This window comes from Grammomys surdaster, unplaced genomic scaffold (assembly GCF_004785775.1).
Source record: "Grammomys surdaster isolate TR1022 unplaced genomic scaffold, NIH_TR_1.0 137, whole genome shotgun sequence".
Classification (NCBI taxonomy): Eukaryota; Metazoa; Chordata; class Mammalia; order Rodentia; family Muridae; genus Grammomys; species Grammomys surdaster.
This window is the reverse complement of record NW_021604595.1, coordinates 7,865,285-7,882,844: the sequence shown is the minus strand read 5'-3', so window position 1 is coordinate 7,882,844 and position 17,560 is coordinate 7,865,285. Positions and strand designations below refer to the sequence as shown.

The window sequence follows — 17,560 nt, the reverse complement described above, 5'->3', positions numbered from 1 at the left end:
CTCCCTCCCTCCCTCCCTCCCTCCCTCCCTCCCTCCCTCCCTCCCTCTCTCTCTCTGTCTCTCTGGAGAATGGTCTGCTCTCTCTTAGTAGATGAATAATTCACCTACAAAATCCATCTCCTACTCTCACAAATAGAACTAAATAGCCTGATATTTTCAGAAAGGACAAACCATATCCTATCTGCATCACTCTCCCTTTAGATACATGGAGGAAAGCTGGCCAAAAATAACCCCACACGTTCCCTTTAATGAAGGGACTCTTCTCCGTTCCATATAAGTTTTCTCATTGTCTGCTGTATCAAAGTCCCTTTAGTTCTAAATGGCACAGGTGACATGAAAGCAAAAGCCAGCCTGTGGACACTGGTTGTCATTCTCTTCTGTGACGTGTGCCCTGTTAGTATGCTCCCATTCAAACTACAGATTTGTGTGTGCCTAAGTGGGCGGGAGAGCCAGCACGAGCTTTGGATACATAAGTTTAGGATGAGGATAGCAAGGGAGCTATATGAAATGAGCAAACTATAAAACCCTGGTGGGATAAGTCACTAAACCACAGGACCTGCTAGCTGGGAATATTTTAGACATGAGTCTTTTGTTTTGTTCATTTCTGCCCAGAGCAACTGTTTTGATGTTTTTATCCCCTTTGAGGTACACCATCCACCATTGAGAGAGTTTCTGATGGATGATATTTGGTGTTTTTCTGGAAAATAGAATTGAAGAGGTGTCTTAGTCAGGGTTGGAGGTTTGTGTTTGTAATCTTGGTTCTGAGGACTAGTGACAGGTAGGTCTCAGGGCCTAGCTGGCCAGGCAGCCTAGCCAAAGGGTGAGATTCAGCGAAAGACTCTGGGTCACTAATGAATCCGTGGAGAGTGACCGAGGAAGACACTAAATGTGAAGTCTAGCCTCCACCTATGCATGCACATACATGAAGCACACAAACACACACTTTCTAAAATTATTCACGGAAGAGAAGCAGTTTCCCTAACAACAAAATATTTTTATAAATCTACCCCATGTCACACAAATATGGCAAAGCAAATTAACAAAACCAACCAACCAACCAACAAACAAACAAGCAAACAAAAGTGTGAAAGAGATTTCCTGGTGACTGAGCATCAGAATGCCAGATCAGAATCTGATACAACCTTTTAAACTAAATGTAAGACATCTTTCTTTCCTTCTTTCTTTCTTCCTTTCTCTCTCTCTCTCTCTCTCTCTCTCTCTCTCTCTCTCTCTCTCTTTCTTTCTTTCTCTCTTTCTTTCTTTCTTTAGCACTGGATGACTTGATTCAGGCTATCTCATTTCCGGTGGGATAGTAACCATTATTATTATTATTATTATTTGGATTAAAGGGAGGAAGAAACTTAGTCCACTTGCAGCTCCCACATGTGTGCAGTGTGGCCTGGGCACGATGACTGCAATGTATGGCACTTTATTGTATAGAGCACAGCCACCAACCTAGGATTAAAGCAGGCTTAGTGTCTGTATAGCTTCACCTCGCCCACAAGTAAGCTACTTTCCACTCCTCGTCCAGCAACCGCACTGCTCTTCTCTCCCCTGAGCAAAATGCAACATCTCACTCCAAATTTATTGGCTTGGCAAAGTTGCAAGTTTTGTTACGCAAAAGCTGAGAAAGACCAAAGTCGAGGAGTGCTAAAAACAGTACACTCTGCTACTGTGTAGACTCTGTATTTGAGGCTCAGGGTGTTTTATTTATAGCTATCTATTAATATGCAGCCAAAGATACAGAAAAGAAAAACATAAAAACAGCTTTATCAGGCGGTTTCCCGCATTTCAAGGGTACATCTTAAGCAGGAACAGTAAGGCCAACAGGGAGCTCTTGTGTGGCAGGGAAAAGCCATCTTCCTTGCCACTCTTAAGGGTGATGGGTTGCAAAGAGCAGTTCCCTGGGAACTGTTTTGAGAAGTGGGAAGGCACCCTTGTAGTTATAAAACTTCCGTACACTCTTCGAGTTTTACACTCTTAGTGTTTAGTCCTTTCCTCAGGTCTTTAGCCTCTCCAATAGTAATACCTTAAGTGGAGGTGGGTGGGGCCATCTAGCTTGTCAAACTGGTTTGCTGCCCTCCTCTCTCCTCCCCCTGCTACTTGGCAAAATTTTATCTGGTGCAGCTGCCTAGAGCTTCCCTCTCTGGGATTGAATGAGGATTCCTCCTTCCTTTCATGGGAAGACAAGGGGGTGGGGGTGGGGGGCTGCTGTATGGGACAGAGATGGAGAGATGGGCAGAGAGGCAGAGCCTACCCTTTGTCCCAAGCACATAATAAAGAGACACAGGTGCACATGCGTGTACACAATACATATACACACAGAGGCTAGGGAGTTCAGCACAAAACATAAAAGGTAGGATTATACCTGGAAAGATGGGTTGTGGTTTGTTATGACAGAGCTTTAGAAGAAGAAGGTCAGACTGGCCGGACGGCTGCGCAAGTTTACAGTTTACGTTTGAGTATATGTTCAGGGTGGTACAGGTAGGCACAAAGAGAGTGGGTAGTGAAAAGACATCTGGACAGTTCTCGTTTGCTTTCCTTCTCTCCTTGATGCTGGAGTCACCGGTATCTGCACGGGTTCCCAGGATGATGGCCCAGGCTAGACACTGGAAGATGCCTTGAGAACTGGGTTGGGCATTTCCGGGGTGGAACTGAGGACAGGTTGGTCCTGACAGTTCCTAGTGTTTATCCAAACTGGCCAGGAGGTCAGAAAGGGGTGGGAGCTGGGGGGAGGGGAGTATACATTTTTTCCTAGTCAGGTTTCCCCTGCTGGTGGGAAGCTTGTACTTTGGGAAGGTGACATCAGCTCTCCTCTCCTCCAGGTCCCCTGAGGAGCTGGGGTGGGATGAGCTGGCTTCCTGTTGGGGCCCAGTTCTAGGGGTAGCTGTTACCTCCTGACCCCCACCCTCGGGGTGGGGGGGTTGGGCTGAGGTAAGCAAAGCAGAGGCAGTGGCGCTGGGCCTCAGGTGTGGGTGTGGGAGGGTTGTTGGTTCCTGTTTCTCCAATGTCTCCAGCTCTTGGTACAGAGTCTCCTAAGGGACAGAGTTCTTAGTGACCTAAAGCTGCTGCTGCTGCTGCTGCTGCTGCTGCTGCTGCTGCGTCTCCCCTACTGAGATTTCCAGAGAGGTCACTAGGCCCAAGCATGTCCCTGTCCACAGCTTGAGTATTGCTATTAAATCCGCGTTTTGATTGTAGAGGTGAAGAAATAATGGTTGCATGGGGTGGATGCCTGTGTGGGTCCTGGATTTGTAGTGAGTCTATCTTGACATCGACTCCCAGGGAAAACTGAAAGAAGAATGAAGGAGGGACCTTTGCGGTGACATCCTCACATCTTCATATAGATCCTTTAACCATGACGAGTGGATCCTGTGTGTTGTTTCCAGCTTATGGGTATTCTGGGGTCCTCCCTCTCCTCACCTGAAAAGTGAAGCTTATTGAAAGAGCCAACGTGTTTTATGTGTGTGTTTTGCTTTATTCGTGAAGACATGTTGTCACTTGTGCCTTAATAACCCGTGGGCACGGGGGGGGGGGGGCGGGAGGGGAGGGAGTATTTCATGGTAAAATAGACAGGAAACTGTTTGGAAAATGTAAACACGTTATTAAACGGTGAGGTATGATCTGATCCACTTATTGGGCATATGCAGTTCTTCCCTTCCCACACCCTCCTTGTAGCTTCCTAACCACGCACAGAACACTGGTTTGTCCAAGGTAAAGAAGTAAAGTGGGGCGGAAGAGACTCAGGAAAGTCAGGGAAGGGAATAATGGAATGCCCTGAAGTTACCTCTCTTTCATATATGAGGCGCCCTTCTCTGCCCGGCCACAGCTTGTTTCTAACCATTTAGAAGTCGAGACTTTAATTGCTTTATCTTATTAAAACATAAGCCCCTGCAGCTCTTCATCGCCCCCTGGTGTTCATTCCTGCCGTTTCTCGAGATCCTTCGCGATAGTGGGGCAATTCCCAGGGAGAGGCTGGGCACAAGACGTATTGGGAGGGCGAGAGTGGGGGTACTTCTGATCAGCGATACTAGGGAGATAAGGATGTACCCGACAAAACCATATTGTTGTTGTTGTTGTCATTATTATTGAGTTTTTCTTCCTTGCTAACTCCTGGCGTAATCTTTCTCACCTCAGATGCGAAGAACTTTAGTTTAAAAAAAAAGACTTGGGGAAGGGAGTTTGGAAAAGTAAGCTGATCTTCCCAAATAATCTGGTTTCCTGCCCTCCCCAGTAGCAGGGAGTCAAGAGCGAAGAGGGGGACTGTCCCCTTGTTTGATCTCAACTAAGAAATCAGAAATACATAAAAGGAAAATCAAGTGAACAATGATCAGCCCCCGCGGCGGGCCGGGGCCGCCCCGCGCGCGTACAATACAATCTATTTAATTGTACTTCATACTTTTCATTCCAATGGGGTGACTTTTCTTCTGGAGAACCTCTTGATTCTTGAACTCTGGGGCTGGCAGCTAGCAAAAGGGGAAGCGGGCTGCCGCTCGGTGCAGGTTTTGCAGAGGTCTCTGTCTAGTGGGTGTTTTCTTTTTCTTAGCCCTGCCCCTGGATTGTCAGACGGCAGGCGTCTGCCTCTGAAGTTAGCCGTGATTTCCTCTAGAGCCGGGTCTTATCTCCGGCTGCACGTTGCCTGTGGGTGACTAATCACACAATAACATTGTTTAGGGCTGGAATAAAGTCGGAGCTGTTTACCCCCACTCTATAGGGGTTCAATATAAAAAGGCGGCGGAGAGCTGTCCGAGTCAGACGCGTTCCTGTACCGGCGCTGCGAGCCTGACCCAGTCTGCTCCGCTGTCCTTGCGCGCTGCCTCCCCGGCTGCCCGCGACACTTTCGCTCCGGTGAGAGGGCCACTTGCTGAGGACCGCGCCGAGATCTCAAAAAACCAGAGGCGATCAAAGCGACCAGACATCTCTTCGTTTTGCATTGAGAAAACAAAAAGTTTTCTTTTTTTTCCTTTTTTCTCATTCTTCTGATCCCTTTGCAGAATGGATTATTTCCCCGTGATCTTCTCTCTGCTGTTTGTGGCTTTCCAAGGAGCTCCAGAAACAGGTAGGCACCACTTATGAATCTTTCTGCTTCAGCGCAGCGTTGTTCTTGCTTGTTTTCCACTTTTCTTCCCCCCCTCCCCATTTTTTTAAAATTACTGCAGCTGGAGTAGCAAGTGCCCTGCAAATATATCTGTGTGAAGCGAAAGAAATAAAACCCCTGTTTGAATACAAGTGACTACAACTGAGTATCACATAGCTTCAAAATAACGTTGTAGCAGTATTGCTGTGTAGCTACAGCTGAGGCAAAGATCTATTTGAAATGCGTGTGTTTAGGGTTACACGGTGCATTTAGGAGCTTATTCAAACGCTGTCTTGATAGTGTGCTAATGTGTAAAATATTGAAACACTCCAGCTTAAAGCCAAGGAATTTTATTCCGGTCATGCAGGCACGGTGTGAGCAGCAAAATCACCTGCCGATCAACCGTGCGCTGAGTAAGCCCGCAGGCGGTTTCAGGGCGAAGCACATGCTTTCTTTAAAATTTGTCACTATTGACTTAAGGTTTCATTTGGCAGGTTTTTGGCATCTTCAAACAGTGTGAGCTCTATTTCAGTTGTATTCACCTGTCCTGGGAGGGGAGCCGGGATCATTCCTGGCTGATTAAGGAATTAGACAGTATGGGCCCCATCTGGTTCTTTCTCCTTCCATCCTGTTTTTTGAGGGTCAATGCCCTCTTTTTGTCTTTTCATGACCCTAAGCAAAGAGAAAGGATGTCAAAGGGATGAAAACCCTGGAATGTGTCTGATTGTTTGAAATGAACAAAATTGGGCAGATAAACTACACAGGCAAATAGAAAGAGGCGATGCTGTGTTGGGCCAGAGGGAGGTGTCATGTCCCATGCCAGCTCTGCTGCCCAAAGGTTCTGAATTCTGAACCCACGGAATACTTCCCTGGGTCCCCTGAGCTGGACCTTCTCTTCCTTCAAAGGCAACTTGTCTCCCACCTGAAGTGACTATTGTAAAGTTAGTTTCTCTTTGGTGTCCAGGCATTTTTTTTGGAAGTTTTTGCTTTCTGCCTATTATAAAAAGACATCGATATGCCACCTAGAGCACTCTGTGCCCCTACACACACTGGAATGGGTGGGTACCCTTAAAGAGGTTATCCTGAGTAGGGAACGTGGCCCCAAAGCTAGGAATAGGTAGTCTATCTTATTTACTGGTGGCCACCAGCCAGTTTAATCTATGGGAGTTGTGCTGTGCTAAGTCTCAGGTATGGATTCCCTCAAAATTCCACTGGACAGTATCCACTTTAAAGCGTCTTCAGAAGGCTAGGGAGTCCTTCCCCACCCTCTCTCTGAGTGTGTGTGTTTGTGTGTGTGTGTGTGTGTGTAATCTCCCTGCAGGTGGATAAGCCAGCCAGGGTAAGGGTGAAGTCCTGTTAAGCATAGTGAACAAAGGAACCTCTTTCTTTCTGTTTGTGTTTCTGGCTAAAGGCAGTTTTATGCCTTGTCTGCTTCTATTTGCGCTGCTAGATCTGGCCTGAATACTAGGATGCAGGTGCTCACTCTGGACGTCTGAAGAGAGATTCATACCAACCTGACCCTCTGTTCTCTTCACAGCTGTCTTGGGAGCAGAGCTCAGCACTCGAGCTGTGAACGAAGTGCAGAGCCCCCCTCCCAGCACATCCTGGAGACCCCGCAGGTCCAAGCGCTGTTCTTGTTCTTCTTTGATGGACAAGGAGTGTGTCTACTTCTGCCACTTGGATATCATCTGGGTCAACACTCCCGAGTGAGTCTCTAGAGGGCATTGTAACCCTAGCTATCCCTTTACCACTGGGGCTTTCTGGAGCCAGGAGCCCAGGCTGGAGAGTTTCTGTTCTGGGAAGCTTCTGGCTTTTTTTTTTTCTTCTGAAGACAAAAAAGTGCCTCCCAAGGACAACCATGCTGATTGAGACAGGTCAGCTTAGTGGTAGCCATCTAGGAGAGGGTTTTCTGCCAGGCTGAGGGTCAAGCTGCTTATGGTGGGACAGATCAAAGGGCCTGAGGCCAGGCAGGAAGGGGCTGTGCATTTGAAGACAAGAAAGGGATAGAAGAACTAAGCAGGAGGCTCTGGATGTAGGACCAAATAGCCCAGTTCCTAGATAGGGTCGTCTACCTGTACTTCTCAGAGAGAAACATTGACATCTATTCCAGAGGAATAGATACAGTAGAAAGTTATATATTTCCTTTCTTTTACTTATAGAAAAACCAAGAAACAAAATGTCAAAGTCCCTTGTGTAGGAATGAGCTGGTAGCAGAGCTAGAACGGGCTACTGAACTTCTTGCTTGTCTCCTTTGACTTTAGAAAACCGTATTTCAAGGCAGAGATCAGAACTGTGCCCATAAGTTTCTCTTGTACATTCTGAGGGAACAGAGGCTGTTTTACCCTCACCCCCCAACACTAGTGCACTCATTAGACGCAATCATCAGAAAGAACAAACACTTTCAGTCTGTCTACAATGGCTGGCCAAGTTCCAAACCAAACCAGACCCAAACCACTGTGGACCTAATCCTTAGTAGTGTTTCTACGAAGGGGAGGACTGCATTCCTTGTTGTGAGAATTAAAATGGATTCACTGCTAGTTATCGGAGAGCATTTTGACACTAAGTCCTTCACAGTCCTTTAGTTTTACTAAACTCTAGGAGCAATGTGCCAGTATGCCGGGTTCCACCAGGCAGCGAGTCTAGCATTATCGCACATGACTGAAGTAGAAAATCTTATGTCTTGGTGTTGCTGGAGTCCTTCTGTTTTCTGGCCCTACAACCCGTATGACACCAGAAAAGAAAGAGAATACAAAGCAGAAACCCAAATGGAGGTTGTAATTTGGAACAAAACTGTCTAGAAGAAAGGGAATAGTGTTAATTATTGAAATGGGATGTCATTGAATCAGAAGAAAAGCTGGTGTTTTCCCATTTGGGGACACTCATTGAGGCCTATTGATAGGTAGATATGCCAAATGGCTCCCATAACTTTGCTATCATGAGCTGTCCAAATGCTCTCTGAATTGTATGCCCAAAGAATGTGTCATTTAAGGATTATTAAGCTAATATCTTTTCCTTCTCTCTTTCCATAATAGGCGTGTTGTCCCATATGGACTAGGAAGCCCTTCCAGGTCCAAGCGTTCCTTGAAAGACGTACTACCCGCAAAGGCCACGGGCCAGGGGAATAGATGTCAGTGTGCTCACCAAGAAGACAAGAAGTGCTGGAATTTCTGCCAAGCAGGAAAAGAACTCAGGTGAGTAGAAGCCCCTTTGACTTGTCCAGCCTGCTGGCCTTTCTCCCTATCTCTTTTGCTTTAGAGAAAGGAGCAGAGATATGGAGAGGCAAGGTGAATCTCAACATACCATCACTAAAATGCTTTTCCCCATCTGTCTTCACAGAGCCCAAAGTACCATGCAGAAAGGCTTAAAAGACTCCAAGAAGGGAAAACCCTGCTCCAAGCTGGGAAAGAAGTGTATCTATCAGCAGCTGGTAGAAGGAAGGAAACTAAGACGGTAAGAGGCTCATAAGGACTCCTTGCCCTGCACACCAGTACTAATGGCTCCCTAGTCCTTCCTAGTGGGAGAAAGGCCTGAGTACAGTGACAGAGTCGTCATGGTCTGTGGACTTAAAAGAGCAAAGGGCTCCTCGGATACTGGGGCCTTGAGTGCAGACACCTGCCCACTGTGTCTTAGCACACACTGTTCAGTCTATAGATGGGGCTTCCACACTAAGAGACATTTGAGCATTTGAGCATATTCAGTCTTTTCTCCTCTGGATCTTTTATTTTCTGCTTGCCAAGAGAAACTAAAAAATCATGTCAAGGGAAAGACATTTGCAACATGTATATATGTTACTCAAAAAGTAGCAGTTGTTCAAATGGCCAAAGAGAAATAAAGCCATTAGGTAGGGTTGGTGAGATTTAGAACATGCTGTTTTTCAGGTTTATTCCATTACTATTGTTGAAATATGGAAATTTAAAGAGCCAGGCATTACTTTGCTTGCTTCCTGTGGCACAGGAGAGGGCTAGATTAGGCAACCCCACAGGGTGGCTATAAGCAACTTTTGGACGATCCTTCCAAAGTCTAAAAACATTTTTGAAACTGAGAAGGTGGGAGTGGTAAAGGACCCTTGTTCAGACCTGTCATAGGATTACTCTTATCTCTAGAATTGTCTTCAAGAAATCCAGGGTCAAGGTGTTCTGTGACCAAAGTGTTCTGAGCCCAATGTAGCTGTGGGGAGGAACTGCTGAGCTGGTTACTGCTCCTGTGTGGGGACAGCCACACGTAGCTTCCTTCACACCTGCCACCTTGGGTTCTCTCTCCACCAGGTCATAGTTGCTAAGGATTAATACCTTTTTTGCTACTTTGTCTTCCATTAACCACTAAATTGATACTCCAGTTCCTTATGTGTTCCTACGCACACACACACACACACACACACACTGAAATTGCACAATTCTTTTAACTGTCACTAAGCACTTGCTCAGGTCTTCCTAATTTTCTCTCCATCCATCTGTTAGCTTCCATTCCTTATATAATTTAGAAGGTACCAGTGTGCCAGAGGGTGGGATGCAGAGGGAGAGGCTGGGATGCAGAGGCAGAGGGTGGGATGAAGCTGCTTAAGCACAGCATTTGGTCCTTAATTCCCTGTAAACATGCTCATAGGCTTCCTCTCCACAGCACTAAGCATAAACAACAGGGTTTATTCACACAATAGTCATTGACACTGCTTGAGGATTTATCAAAGAGGGCCACATTGCCACTAAGAAATAAGACTTAGTGTGTTGGTGCCAAATTCTAATTTTAGACATTTCTTTAGCCAAAGAGTGATTTGTTTCTCTCTCTGTGAGTGTGTGTTAAGTAACATCTATTTTCTCTTGTCTCATTTTAACAGGTTGGAGGCCATCAGCAACAGCATCAAGACATCTTTCCGTGTTGCGAAGCTGAAAGCTGAACTCTACAGAGAGCAGCAGTTGACACACAACCGAGCACATTGACTACAAAGTTCCCTGGTGTTTTGGAAGCCATCCCTTATATAGAGTGAGCCCCATGGCCAACTCTGCCCTCTCCATGCTGGCTGGGATCTTAGCAAGAACATCTGTCCAGCTTCTATAGGTTTTTGTTCAGACTGGCAGAGGACCAGCATCCTTGTTCCAAACATTCCAAGAAAGGTTGAGGTGTTCCCTAACCTGTCTTCGTTTGCGTCTGCTGGTAGCAAGTGATTTTCTGCCTCTTCTTGCTTTTTGGGAATGACTGTGGACCTTGCAGAGAGCAGAGACACCATGCCATTCTAGAGTGGCATCATCCAGAGAGCCAGGAGATTCCATAGCTGGGCGGAGTTTCTGTAGAAAGTCCTGAGGGAGTGTTCGTGTCTGACTCAGGCGCCTGGCACATTTCAGGGAGAAACTCCAAAGTCCATGCAAAAAGTTTTCTGAGGAATGCACAAATTGAAAACATACTCGAAGGACAAACACTTGAGTTTATTAAAAAAAAAAGAAAAAAAGACAAAGACTTTTTTTTTAAAGTTGTAAAATGCAAAACTCAAAGCAACTGTTACTACTGTACATTAGGTTGTGTTTCATGAGTATGAGTCTACCTCACCTTTCTGCACTGTTGTACACATTCTCACCTTTAATTATTGCCCCCCCATACTCTCTCCGCTCCGCTCTCCAGGTTCCCAATCCCCTATACTGGATCCTTGCCTCATAGAAATCGAGTCAAAAGTAGCTAAAACATTTCCACGCTCATCTGCTAGCTCTGACCTATGAGAAAAAGACTGACAGAATCCAGCTCCTGCCCTTGACCTTGGGAAACACAATGGTATAGAGTTGTTTGTGAACATGTTGAAAATCTGGTTGTGCTTTTCAGCAGTAAAAGAAATATGTTCCTGTATGTATTGTAACTGGTTAATGGAAGAGGTTAGATTGAATCTTGATGTACTTATTTTTTTATAGATATTTATATTCAAACAATTTATTCCTTATATTTACCATGTTAAATATATGTCTGGGCAGGCCATATTGGTCTATGTATTTTTTTAAAAAATATATTTCTGAATGAAATTGAGAACATGCTTTTTTTTGCCTGTCAAGGTAATGATTTTAGAAAATAAATATTTTTCCCTACTGTACTGACTTGTGAATTAATTCTGAAAACCTCAAGAAGTGATAATCCTGAGGGGAAATGGTGTAAGATGTCTCTCTAGGAAGGTCAAACTTAGAAAGAAAGCAGGGTGTTGGCTTGATTTAAACAGGAAACTTGATATATTCTTTAAAAAATGCTTTTATGGCTGGTTGACCCTGAAGGTCATATGATATGAAGGAAATAGAGACTTAGAGAGAGGATACGTCATACTTAATAAAATATGCATTTGTACATAAAAAAAAAACTGCTTTTGGATTATGTTAAGAAAACACAAAATAAAAGCTTTAAGTCTTGTCTCCCCATGGAGTGCAGCCTCTGCTGCTTGTTACCTGAAGGTATCCCCAGGGAGGCCATTCATTAACCTTGCTTCTCCCGGCCATTAGGCAGCTTCCAACAGCTTAAGCTGACGGTGTGGTGAGAGGTGCTTTCTCCGAAGTCCTGGGCTGGAGGAAGTGATGGAAAGATGATCCTCCAACCCTGCAACTATTCAAGGCTCCTCACCCAGCGACTGCTCTGAGAGCAAGGCCTGCTTGCTCCACGGAGGTTGCCAGTGCCTTTTATTTGCTCAGAGTAAGTATTTTGTTTATTAAGGAACACTGAGAACTGTTTTTCTGAGCTCAGGACTGGCTGAATGCCCCAGAAGTAGAGTCACCAGGAGCTGATTTTAAGACACTACCCCCTCCCAACTAACACACACACACACACACACACACACACCTTTCTCTTCTCTGGCTGGCCAAAACGGTACTGCAAATGGTCCTATCAGCAAAGACTCATGGGAGCTTCATGGGCTTCTAGAATCTTCACTGCCTTTCTCTAGGAGAGGCCCAGCATTTAACAAATATTAACTCTTGATGATTGCTATTATCCTAACTGAGACATGGTATGACATATTACAGTCTTCTGGCCTGCATGGCCAACATCCTAGGCAGCTGACTGCAGGTTTTTTTTTTTTCACCCCCTGTCAAATTATTGACATTTTAAAGCACTGTCTGAGTAAAGTATATGGGAAAAGTGTGTATATGACTATTTTATGTCACCTAATGAATTGCTTGCCACTGTGTGACTGGTGGTGGCTGCAGAGTGGGATTGGGGGTGGGGGTGGGATAGGGTGACAGTACTCGGCCTGAACTTGGCTACCACTTCCTATTGAGCAAACTTTTCAACCTTCTGCCTCAGGATCTCCATCATCTATCCAGTGAGAGGGAGTTGAAGGACGGGGGTCGGGGTGAGGGATCTTCTTTCCTCTTTTTTAAATTTTTAAGTTTTAAGAACAAGTCCAAAGGTGAAGATGTTGAGGTGGTACCAAGAAAATGGAGACCAGAGCTTAGAAACCATGACTGGAATGCGTTTAAGAGCTTGCGGGGACGGGAGAAACCACTGAATGCTACAGTTCAGAGAATGCTACAACTGGGGTGACGGAGTTGTCATTTTTCATAGGTTAAACGCTTCCGTCCTTTTACCCCATGATTGCTGTTTCAGTAACTGACAAGAAAACAGAAAGACATGAAAAAGGCTTTCTCTCCTCTGGGATTCACAGCAGCACTTAAAGAAGCTGGGGACTTGGCGGGCAGCTCGTTCCTTTCAAGCACCCAGAGGAAATGAACTGAGCTCCTAGGATGGTCAGTCAGGCTTCCTCCTGGGTTTCCAAAAATATGTGCTTTCTGGCAGTGTACTTGCAACAGATTTTTCTCTTTACTCTTAAGGACCCAGCAGGGCTTTAATCTCGGGAGAGTAGAGGCTGGAGGGCAGGAGCGGGGGCGGGGGCGGGGGCGGGGGCGGGGGCGGAGTGGTGCCGTTTGGCAGGGATAAGGAGAGATGATCCCACTAATGAGTACTTCCTTTTCCCCATGTTTCCTTGCTGATGAAAACCATTGGTTTTAATTCCACCTGTGCTTCTCCAGAATTATATTTAGATAAGAGTTCCCTTGGAAAGAGACTTGCTAACATCAAATTGGAACTTTGCTGGTTTTTCTTTTTTTTTCCTTTTTCCTTTCCTTTTTTTTTCTTTTTTTTTTTTTTCTGGAAAGAAAAGAAAGCAGAGACGCAGAGCAGCAAGTGAACTGAAGTCATACAGCAAGCAGGGGCTTCTGCAAAGCCGGCAGGCTGAGCACCACAGAGCCCGCTGGTTCACCTACAGATTTTGGAGTTCATCTGGAAGAGACACTCAAGCAAACCTAAAAAGGGGTTTCTTGGAGGCTAGTGGGGGTGGGTGGGTAAAGCAGTCTCCAGGAAAGCTTCACCTCCCAGATTCTCAGGTAAAGTTTGCTGACCCAGTCAGAGCCGTAGCTAGCTCTCACCAGCTCTGGACTGGATTCCTGGCATGACAGAAAAGGAAAAAAGCAGCCTATGAGGTAGGTTGGGGGTGGGAGGACCTTGAACAGGTCTATAAGTCTTATTGCACCATTAAATGAGTAGCTAGACAAATGTTCGATTATCACTTTTAGATTTATTTACCAAGTGAAACGCCAGTGAGTCAAAGAGAATTCTTTTAGTGGAGTGACATTCGCTCTACAATACAAGGCAGCGTTTATCTTCTTCCTAAAGTCTTGAAATGCTGGTTTTAAGCCCCAAATCTCAGTATGTTACAACAACTTGTTCTCAATGGAATTCACTCTTTCCCCCATCTCTCTAAGAATGGAGGGCCTGAGCATCTAGTCAGATGTTCAAGAGGGATGCTTCGCTAGTGAGTCTCCATGGCCTTCTAGATTTCACAGTCACTTGAGTCTTTGAGGAGAACTTGGCTTCCCACAGCATTCTTACTTCTTTCCACCTGTGAGGCCCCTTCCCACCAGAACCCTGTCGGGAAGCTGGGGCCCTTATACAAAGTCCTTTGACAGCCAAGGAGACGGATATACCAAAACTCCTGGCTTCTCCAGAGACCTTAGACAAACAACAGTAGTGAAACTCAGGATCCCCGATTTTTTTCCTGTAAACTTTTCCAGATTAGAAGAGGTTTCCTCCTTCCTAAAATGGGGAGAAAGGAAGGTTGTGTCTGTTTTCAAGTGGGCTGTGAGTAGAATTGGTTTTGCATTGTTCTCCTTGGAAAATTGATGTTTCATACACAAACTGAGCTTTCACTGGGAGCACTTCCAGTGCATGGTGCTTTGTCAGCTACCTAACTTCATCATTTCTAAGCACAGTGGGCAGAACACTAAAACAGGCAATACTCACCTCCAACCCTGGTGTCACAGAGGACTTTATCAACCACTGCTGTCCCTGGAGCCAGCACAGGGAAGAAGCTGCATTGATGAGTAACAGGATCAGGGTCACCATGTCACTTCAAATGGTAGCCAATGATGAGACAGAGAGACAGGGCTGATGCCATTGGATAAAGCAGAGAGAAGGGATGTATTCTAGTCACAACAAGATGCCGATATATCAGGATACAGCCCTTCAAGAACCTGAAAGTACCTTTGCTGGCTCAGAATGTCCTGGTTCTGCATTATTCTTCTTTTTCATATTCTGAGAAAACCCATGCCTCTTCTGCCCAAATTGCTGTGGAAGTATTCAGGGATGTTATTCACAGTATTAGGTTGCCACGGGCATTGGATTAGGACAGATTGTAGAGGAAGCCCCAAGTGAACTCCAACCGGACTAGGTATGAAGTCTCCAGATGCTGGATTGGGAGAAGGGCATGTGGTTGAGGCAAGTGGTTGGTCTCCATGTGAAATTTCTAGAATTCTTATGCCTATGGTTATTGATCAAGCAGGATGAAATAATTTCAACATTTCACGAGTCATAGACATCTACCTGTCATGTCCCTGTGCGTGCCTGTTTGTGTGTGTCTCTCTGTGTATACATACATACACACATATATATGTATGCGTGTGTATGTGTATGTATGTATGTATGTATGTATGTATGTATGTATGTATGTATGCCATTGTCTTTTCCAGCATCCCTGAGTGGCATGCCAGCGTCTCAGAGTTCACAGGAGTCAGAGGCCCATCAGCTTCATAGCTGTCCCTCTCACTGTGCATGTCCCCTTGTTTATTCTGGATCTTTTTGAAAGATGTAGAAATATAATGAGGTCTCATTTTTCTCCTTGGAAACTTTTAGCAAACTAGAACAAACCCAAGGCAGCGTGTAGACAGAGGCTTGATAAAGCATGGTTCTGCTTCAGGAAGGACATTGGGGAAGCTGTCACTTAAAAAGGCGAGTCTTTTCTTTTCGTGTGTGTGTGTGTGTGTGTGTGTGTGTGTGTGTGTGTTACCATCAATTGAGGCAAAGACCATAAAAGAAGGATAGGAGTAAAAGGGAAGGTTGGAAATTGTTGAATTTCAACAGTAGGTGTGCTTGGTTTAAAGTTTGTACTTATCAGCATAGACACACGGAGTTTAAAATTTGTTCTTAAGCCATCTTCAACCATATCCTACATTAGCAAGATGACTATAATACACGCGATGGATGTACCACCTTACAGATTTACTAAGTGTCAAGCTACGATGGACGTCGTCTCATCTGCCTACACCACACATCCTGTTCGCCATCCTAGCTTACTTTGAAGCTACTCCAGCTGTCACTATCATAACATCTGTAAAGCTTAGAATGCAGATATAATGGCTATGATTTCCCTTCTTCGACCCTCTAAAACGTTGAAACAGTCAACAAGATTTGTGTGTCAGTAACTTAGAGGGGATAGAAAATGTTTGCAAGCCAATGGAATTCACAATAATGTCCAAGGGAAATGCACATGGTGGCTAACACAATCCAGTATCAGATGTTCTTTGGAAACCTTTGCAATTACCAGTTCGAATTTGGAAACACCCCGTGGAAGATGGTAGTTTAATTTGTACGATTCTGTTGAAGAGAACACTCCTTGAGTTTAAACTTTTTGCAATTAAGGGCCAATTGATCTACTGCTAGGCAGTTAGTAAGAGTTACACATTCAAATAATTTAATCAGTAAGTTTTTTTTTAATTCAGAAAAACAAAAACCCATGAAATTACAAAAGCTACTTTGGGGTAATAAACTCCTCTGTAGTAAAAGGAAAAGTGACCGGTTGGGGAAGGAGGGACAATATAACAGGAAGAAAGATTAATTGAGAAGTGTTCCTGAGATCCACTATCTAAGCAAGATCCCTTGAAAGAGATTCAAGACTAAATAGAAGGTATGGAGGCTTCTCAACGAACTGTTTTGTCTACAGATGACTCAATGAAAAAGATCAGCCTAATACGCTCACACTGTTGACTCACAGGGAAGGGAAGCAGGAGTCTAGATCATTAAGAGGTGACTTATCATATCAGAATTCAACCAGGATAATGAGTAGAACAGCACTAGAGATCTTAAAGAGACACAACCAAAACAAGCAACTATAAGCTCTGAAAGCCATGTTTGTTTCTTTTTCTTTATCTTGGTAAAGACAAGAGAGAATAGTTAATTTGATAGTAGTGAAAATCTTAAATAAGCAAAACAGCAATAGAGAAATCCAAAATGGCATTGATTGAAATTTTTGTAACTTTTTTTTTTATAATAAAAAGAAAGCATTTCCAACAGAGTTTAACGATATTTGGGGATTTTTAACTTGATTTCTACCCAGCGCTATAAAATATGCAAAGGTCTGTTCTTAATCAATAGCAAAATTATTTAATACTCAAAACCTCCAGTACGGTCACAAATACCTCGACAGACTAAGAGTTCCCATGTGAGTTAGGGGAAGGAAGCACTTAATTTACACATCAATTTGGTTGCCCTTTGGGGCTGGACAGTTTGCTGAAGTATGATTAGCAGTAGGTATGGCTGTAGATGTTGGTCCCTGGTGTGGTCCCTAAAGACTGGTTCATTTTGCTCTAGCTAACGGCCATTGAGTACCCTGATGGGTGAAAGACAAAGTGTACTGGACAGTTAAGAAGATAATTTTATTTAGACAGTTACAGCAAGAATACTGACCATTAACAAAAAGTGTTTCATGAAAAGAAAAGGTATCTGGACTTTTACAACAGTGGATTCACAGGGGAGCCATCCATGAGTCTTTTGGAATCCTGAGGAGGGAGAGGCATGGCCTCCTCCATTCACTGTGAGAATACAGAAGGAAATGGTGGGAACAGGCTTGCCCTCTTTGGCTTGCCATTTTTTTTAGAACACAAAAAGTAGGTGATTTCTTGAGGAATGTGGTGCTCAGATGAGACTCAGTCCTCTTTGTATGCTCAAGATGGATATCATTCAGCCCTGGAACATTCTGGGATGCTCATCAACCTCCTGAGCAGTATGAAGTAAGGAAGGTCTCTGCATAGTTTCTCGGAGAAGTGATGTTGCTCCTGCTAAACCAGTTAAACCATCTGTGTGGCAGTGACGATGGCAAACGTCAGTGTTTCAGAGTTTAGTAGCTCAGGCACCTTACGAGAAAGATGCAGCTGGACATAAGTAATGGTGGCATATGCCTTTGATCTCAGCACTTGGAGG

General features: G+C 44.6%; 1 protein-coding gene across 1 annotated transcript; it reads left to right on the top strand.

Moving 5' to 3' along the window:
• Positions 1-4,653: 4,653 nt before the first annotated feature.
• Edn1 (endothelin 1) lies at positions 4,654-11,136 on the top strand. Its single transcript, XM_028763268.1, has 5 exons — positions 4,654-5,056; positions 6,612-6,780; positions 8,107-8,265; positions 8,411-8,524; positions 9,906-11,136. Exons 1-5 carry the CDS (start codon positions 4,993-4,995, stop codon positions 10,006-10,008), a joined length of 609 nt encoding a protein of 202 aa, XP_028619101.1. The 5' UTR covers positions 4,654-4,992; the 3' UTR covers positions 10,009-11,136.
• Positions 11,137-17,560: the final 6,424 nt, after the last annotated feature.

Bases quoted from the DNA above. Each gene is read 5' to 3' on its own strand.
- Edn1 (XM_028763268.1), top strand. From the start codon at position 4,993: ATGGATTATTTCCCCGTGATCTTCTCTCTGCTGTTTGTGGCTTTCCAA. The intron at 8,266-8,410 runs GTGAGTAGAAGC...CTGTCTTCACAG, and splicing joins CAAGCAGGAAAAGAACTCAG to AGCCCAAAGTACCATGCAGA. The intron at 8,525-9,905 runs GTAAGAGGCTCA...TCATTTTAACAG, and splicing joins GAAGGAAGGAAACTAAGACG to GTTGGAGGCCATCAGCAACA.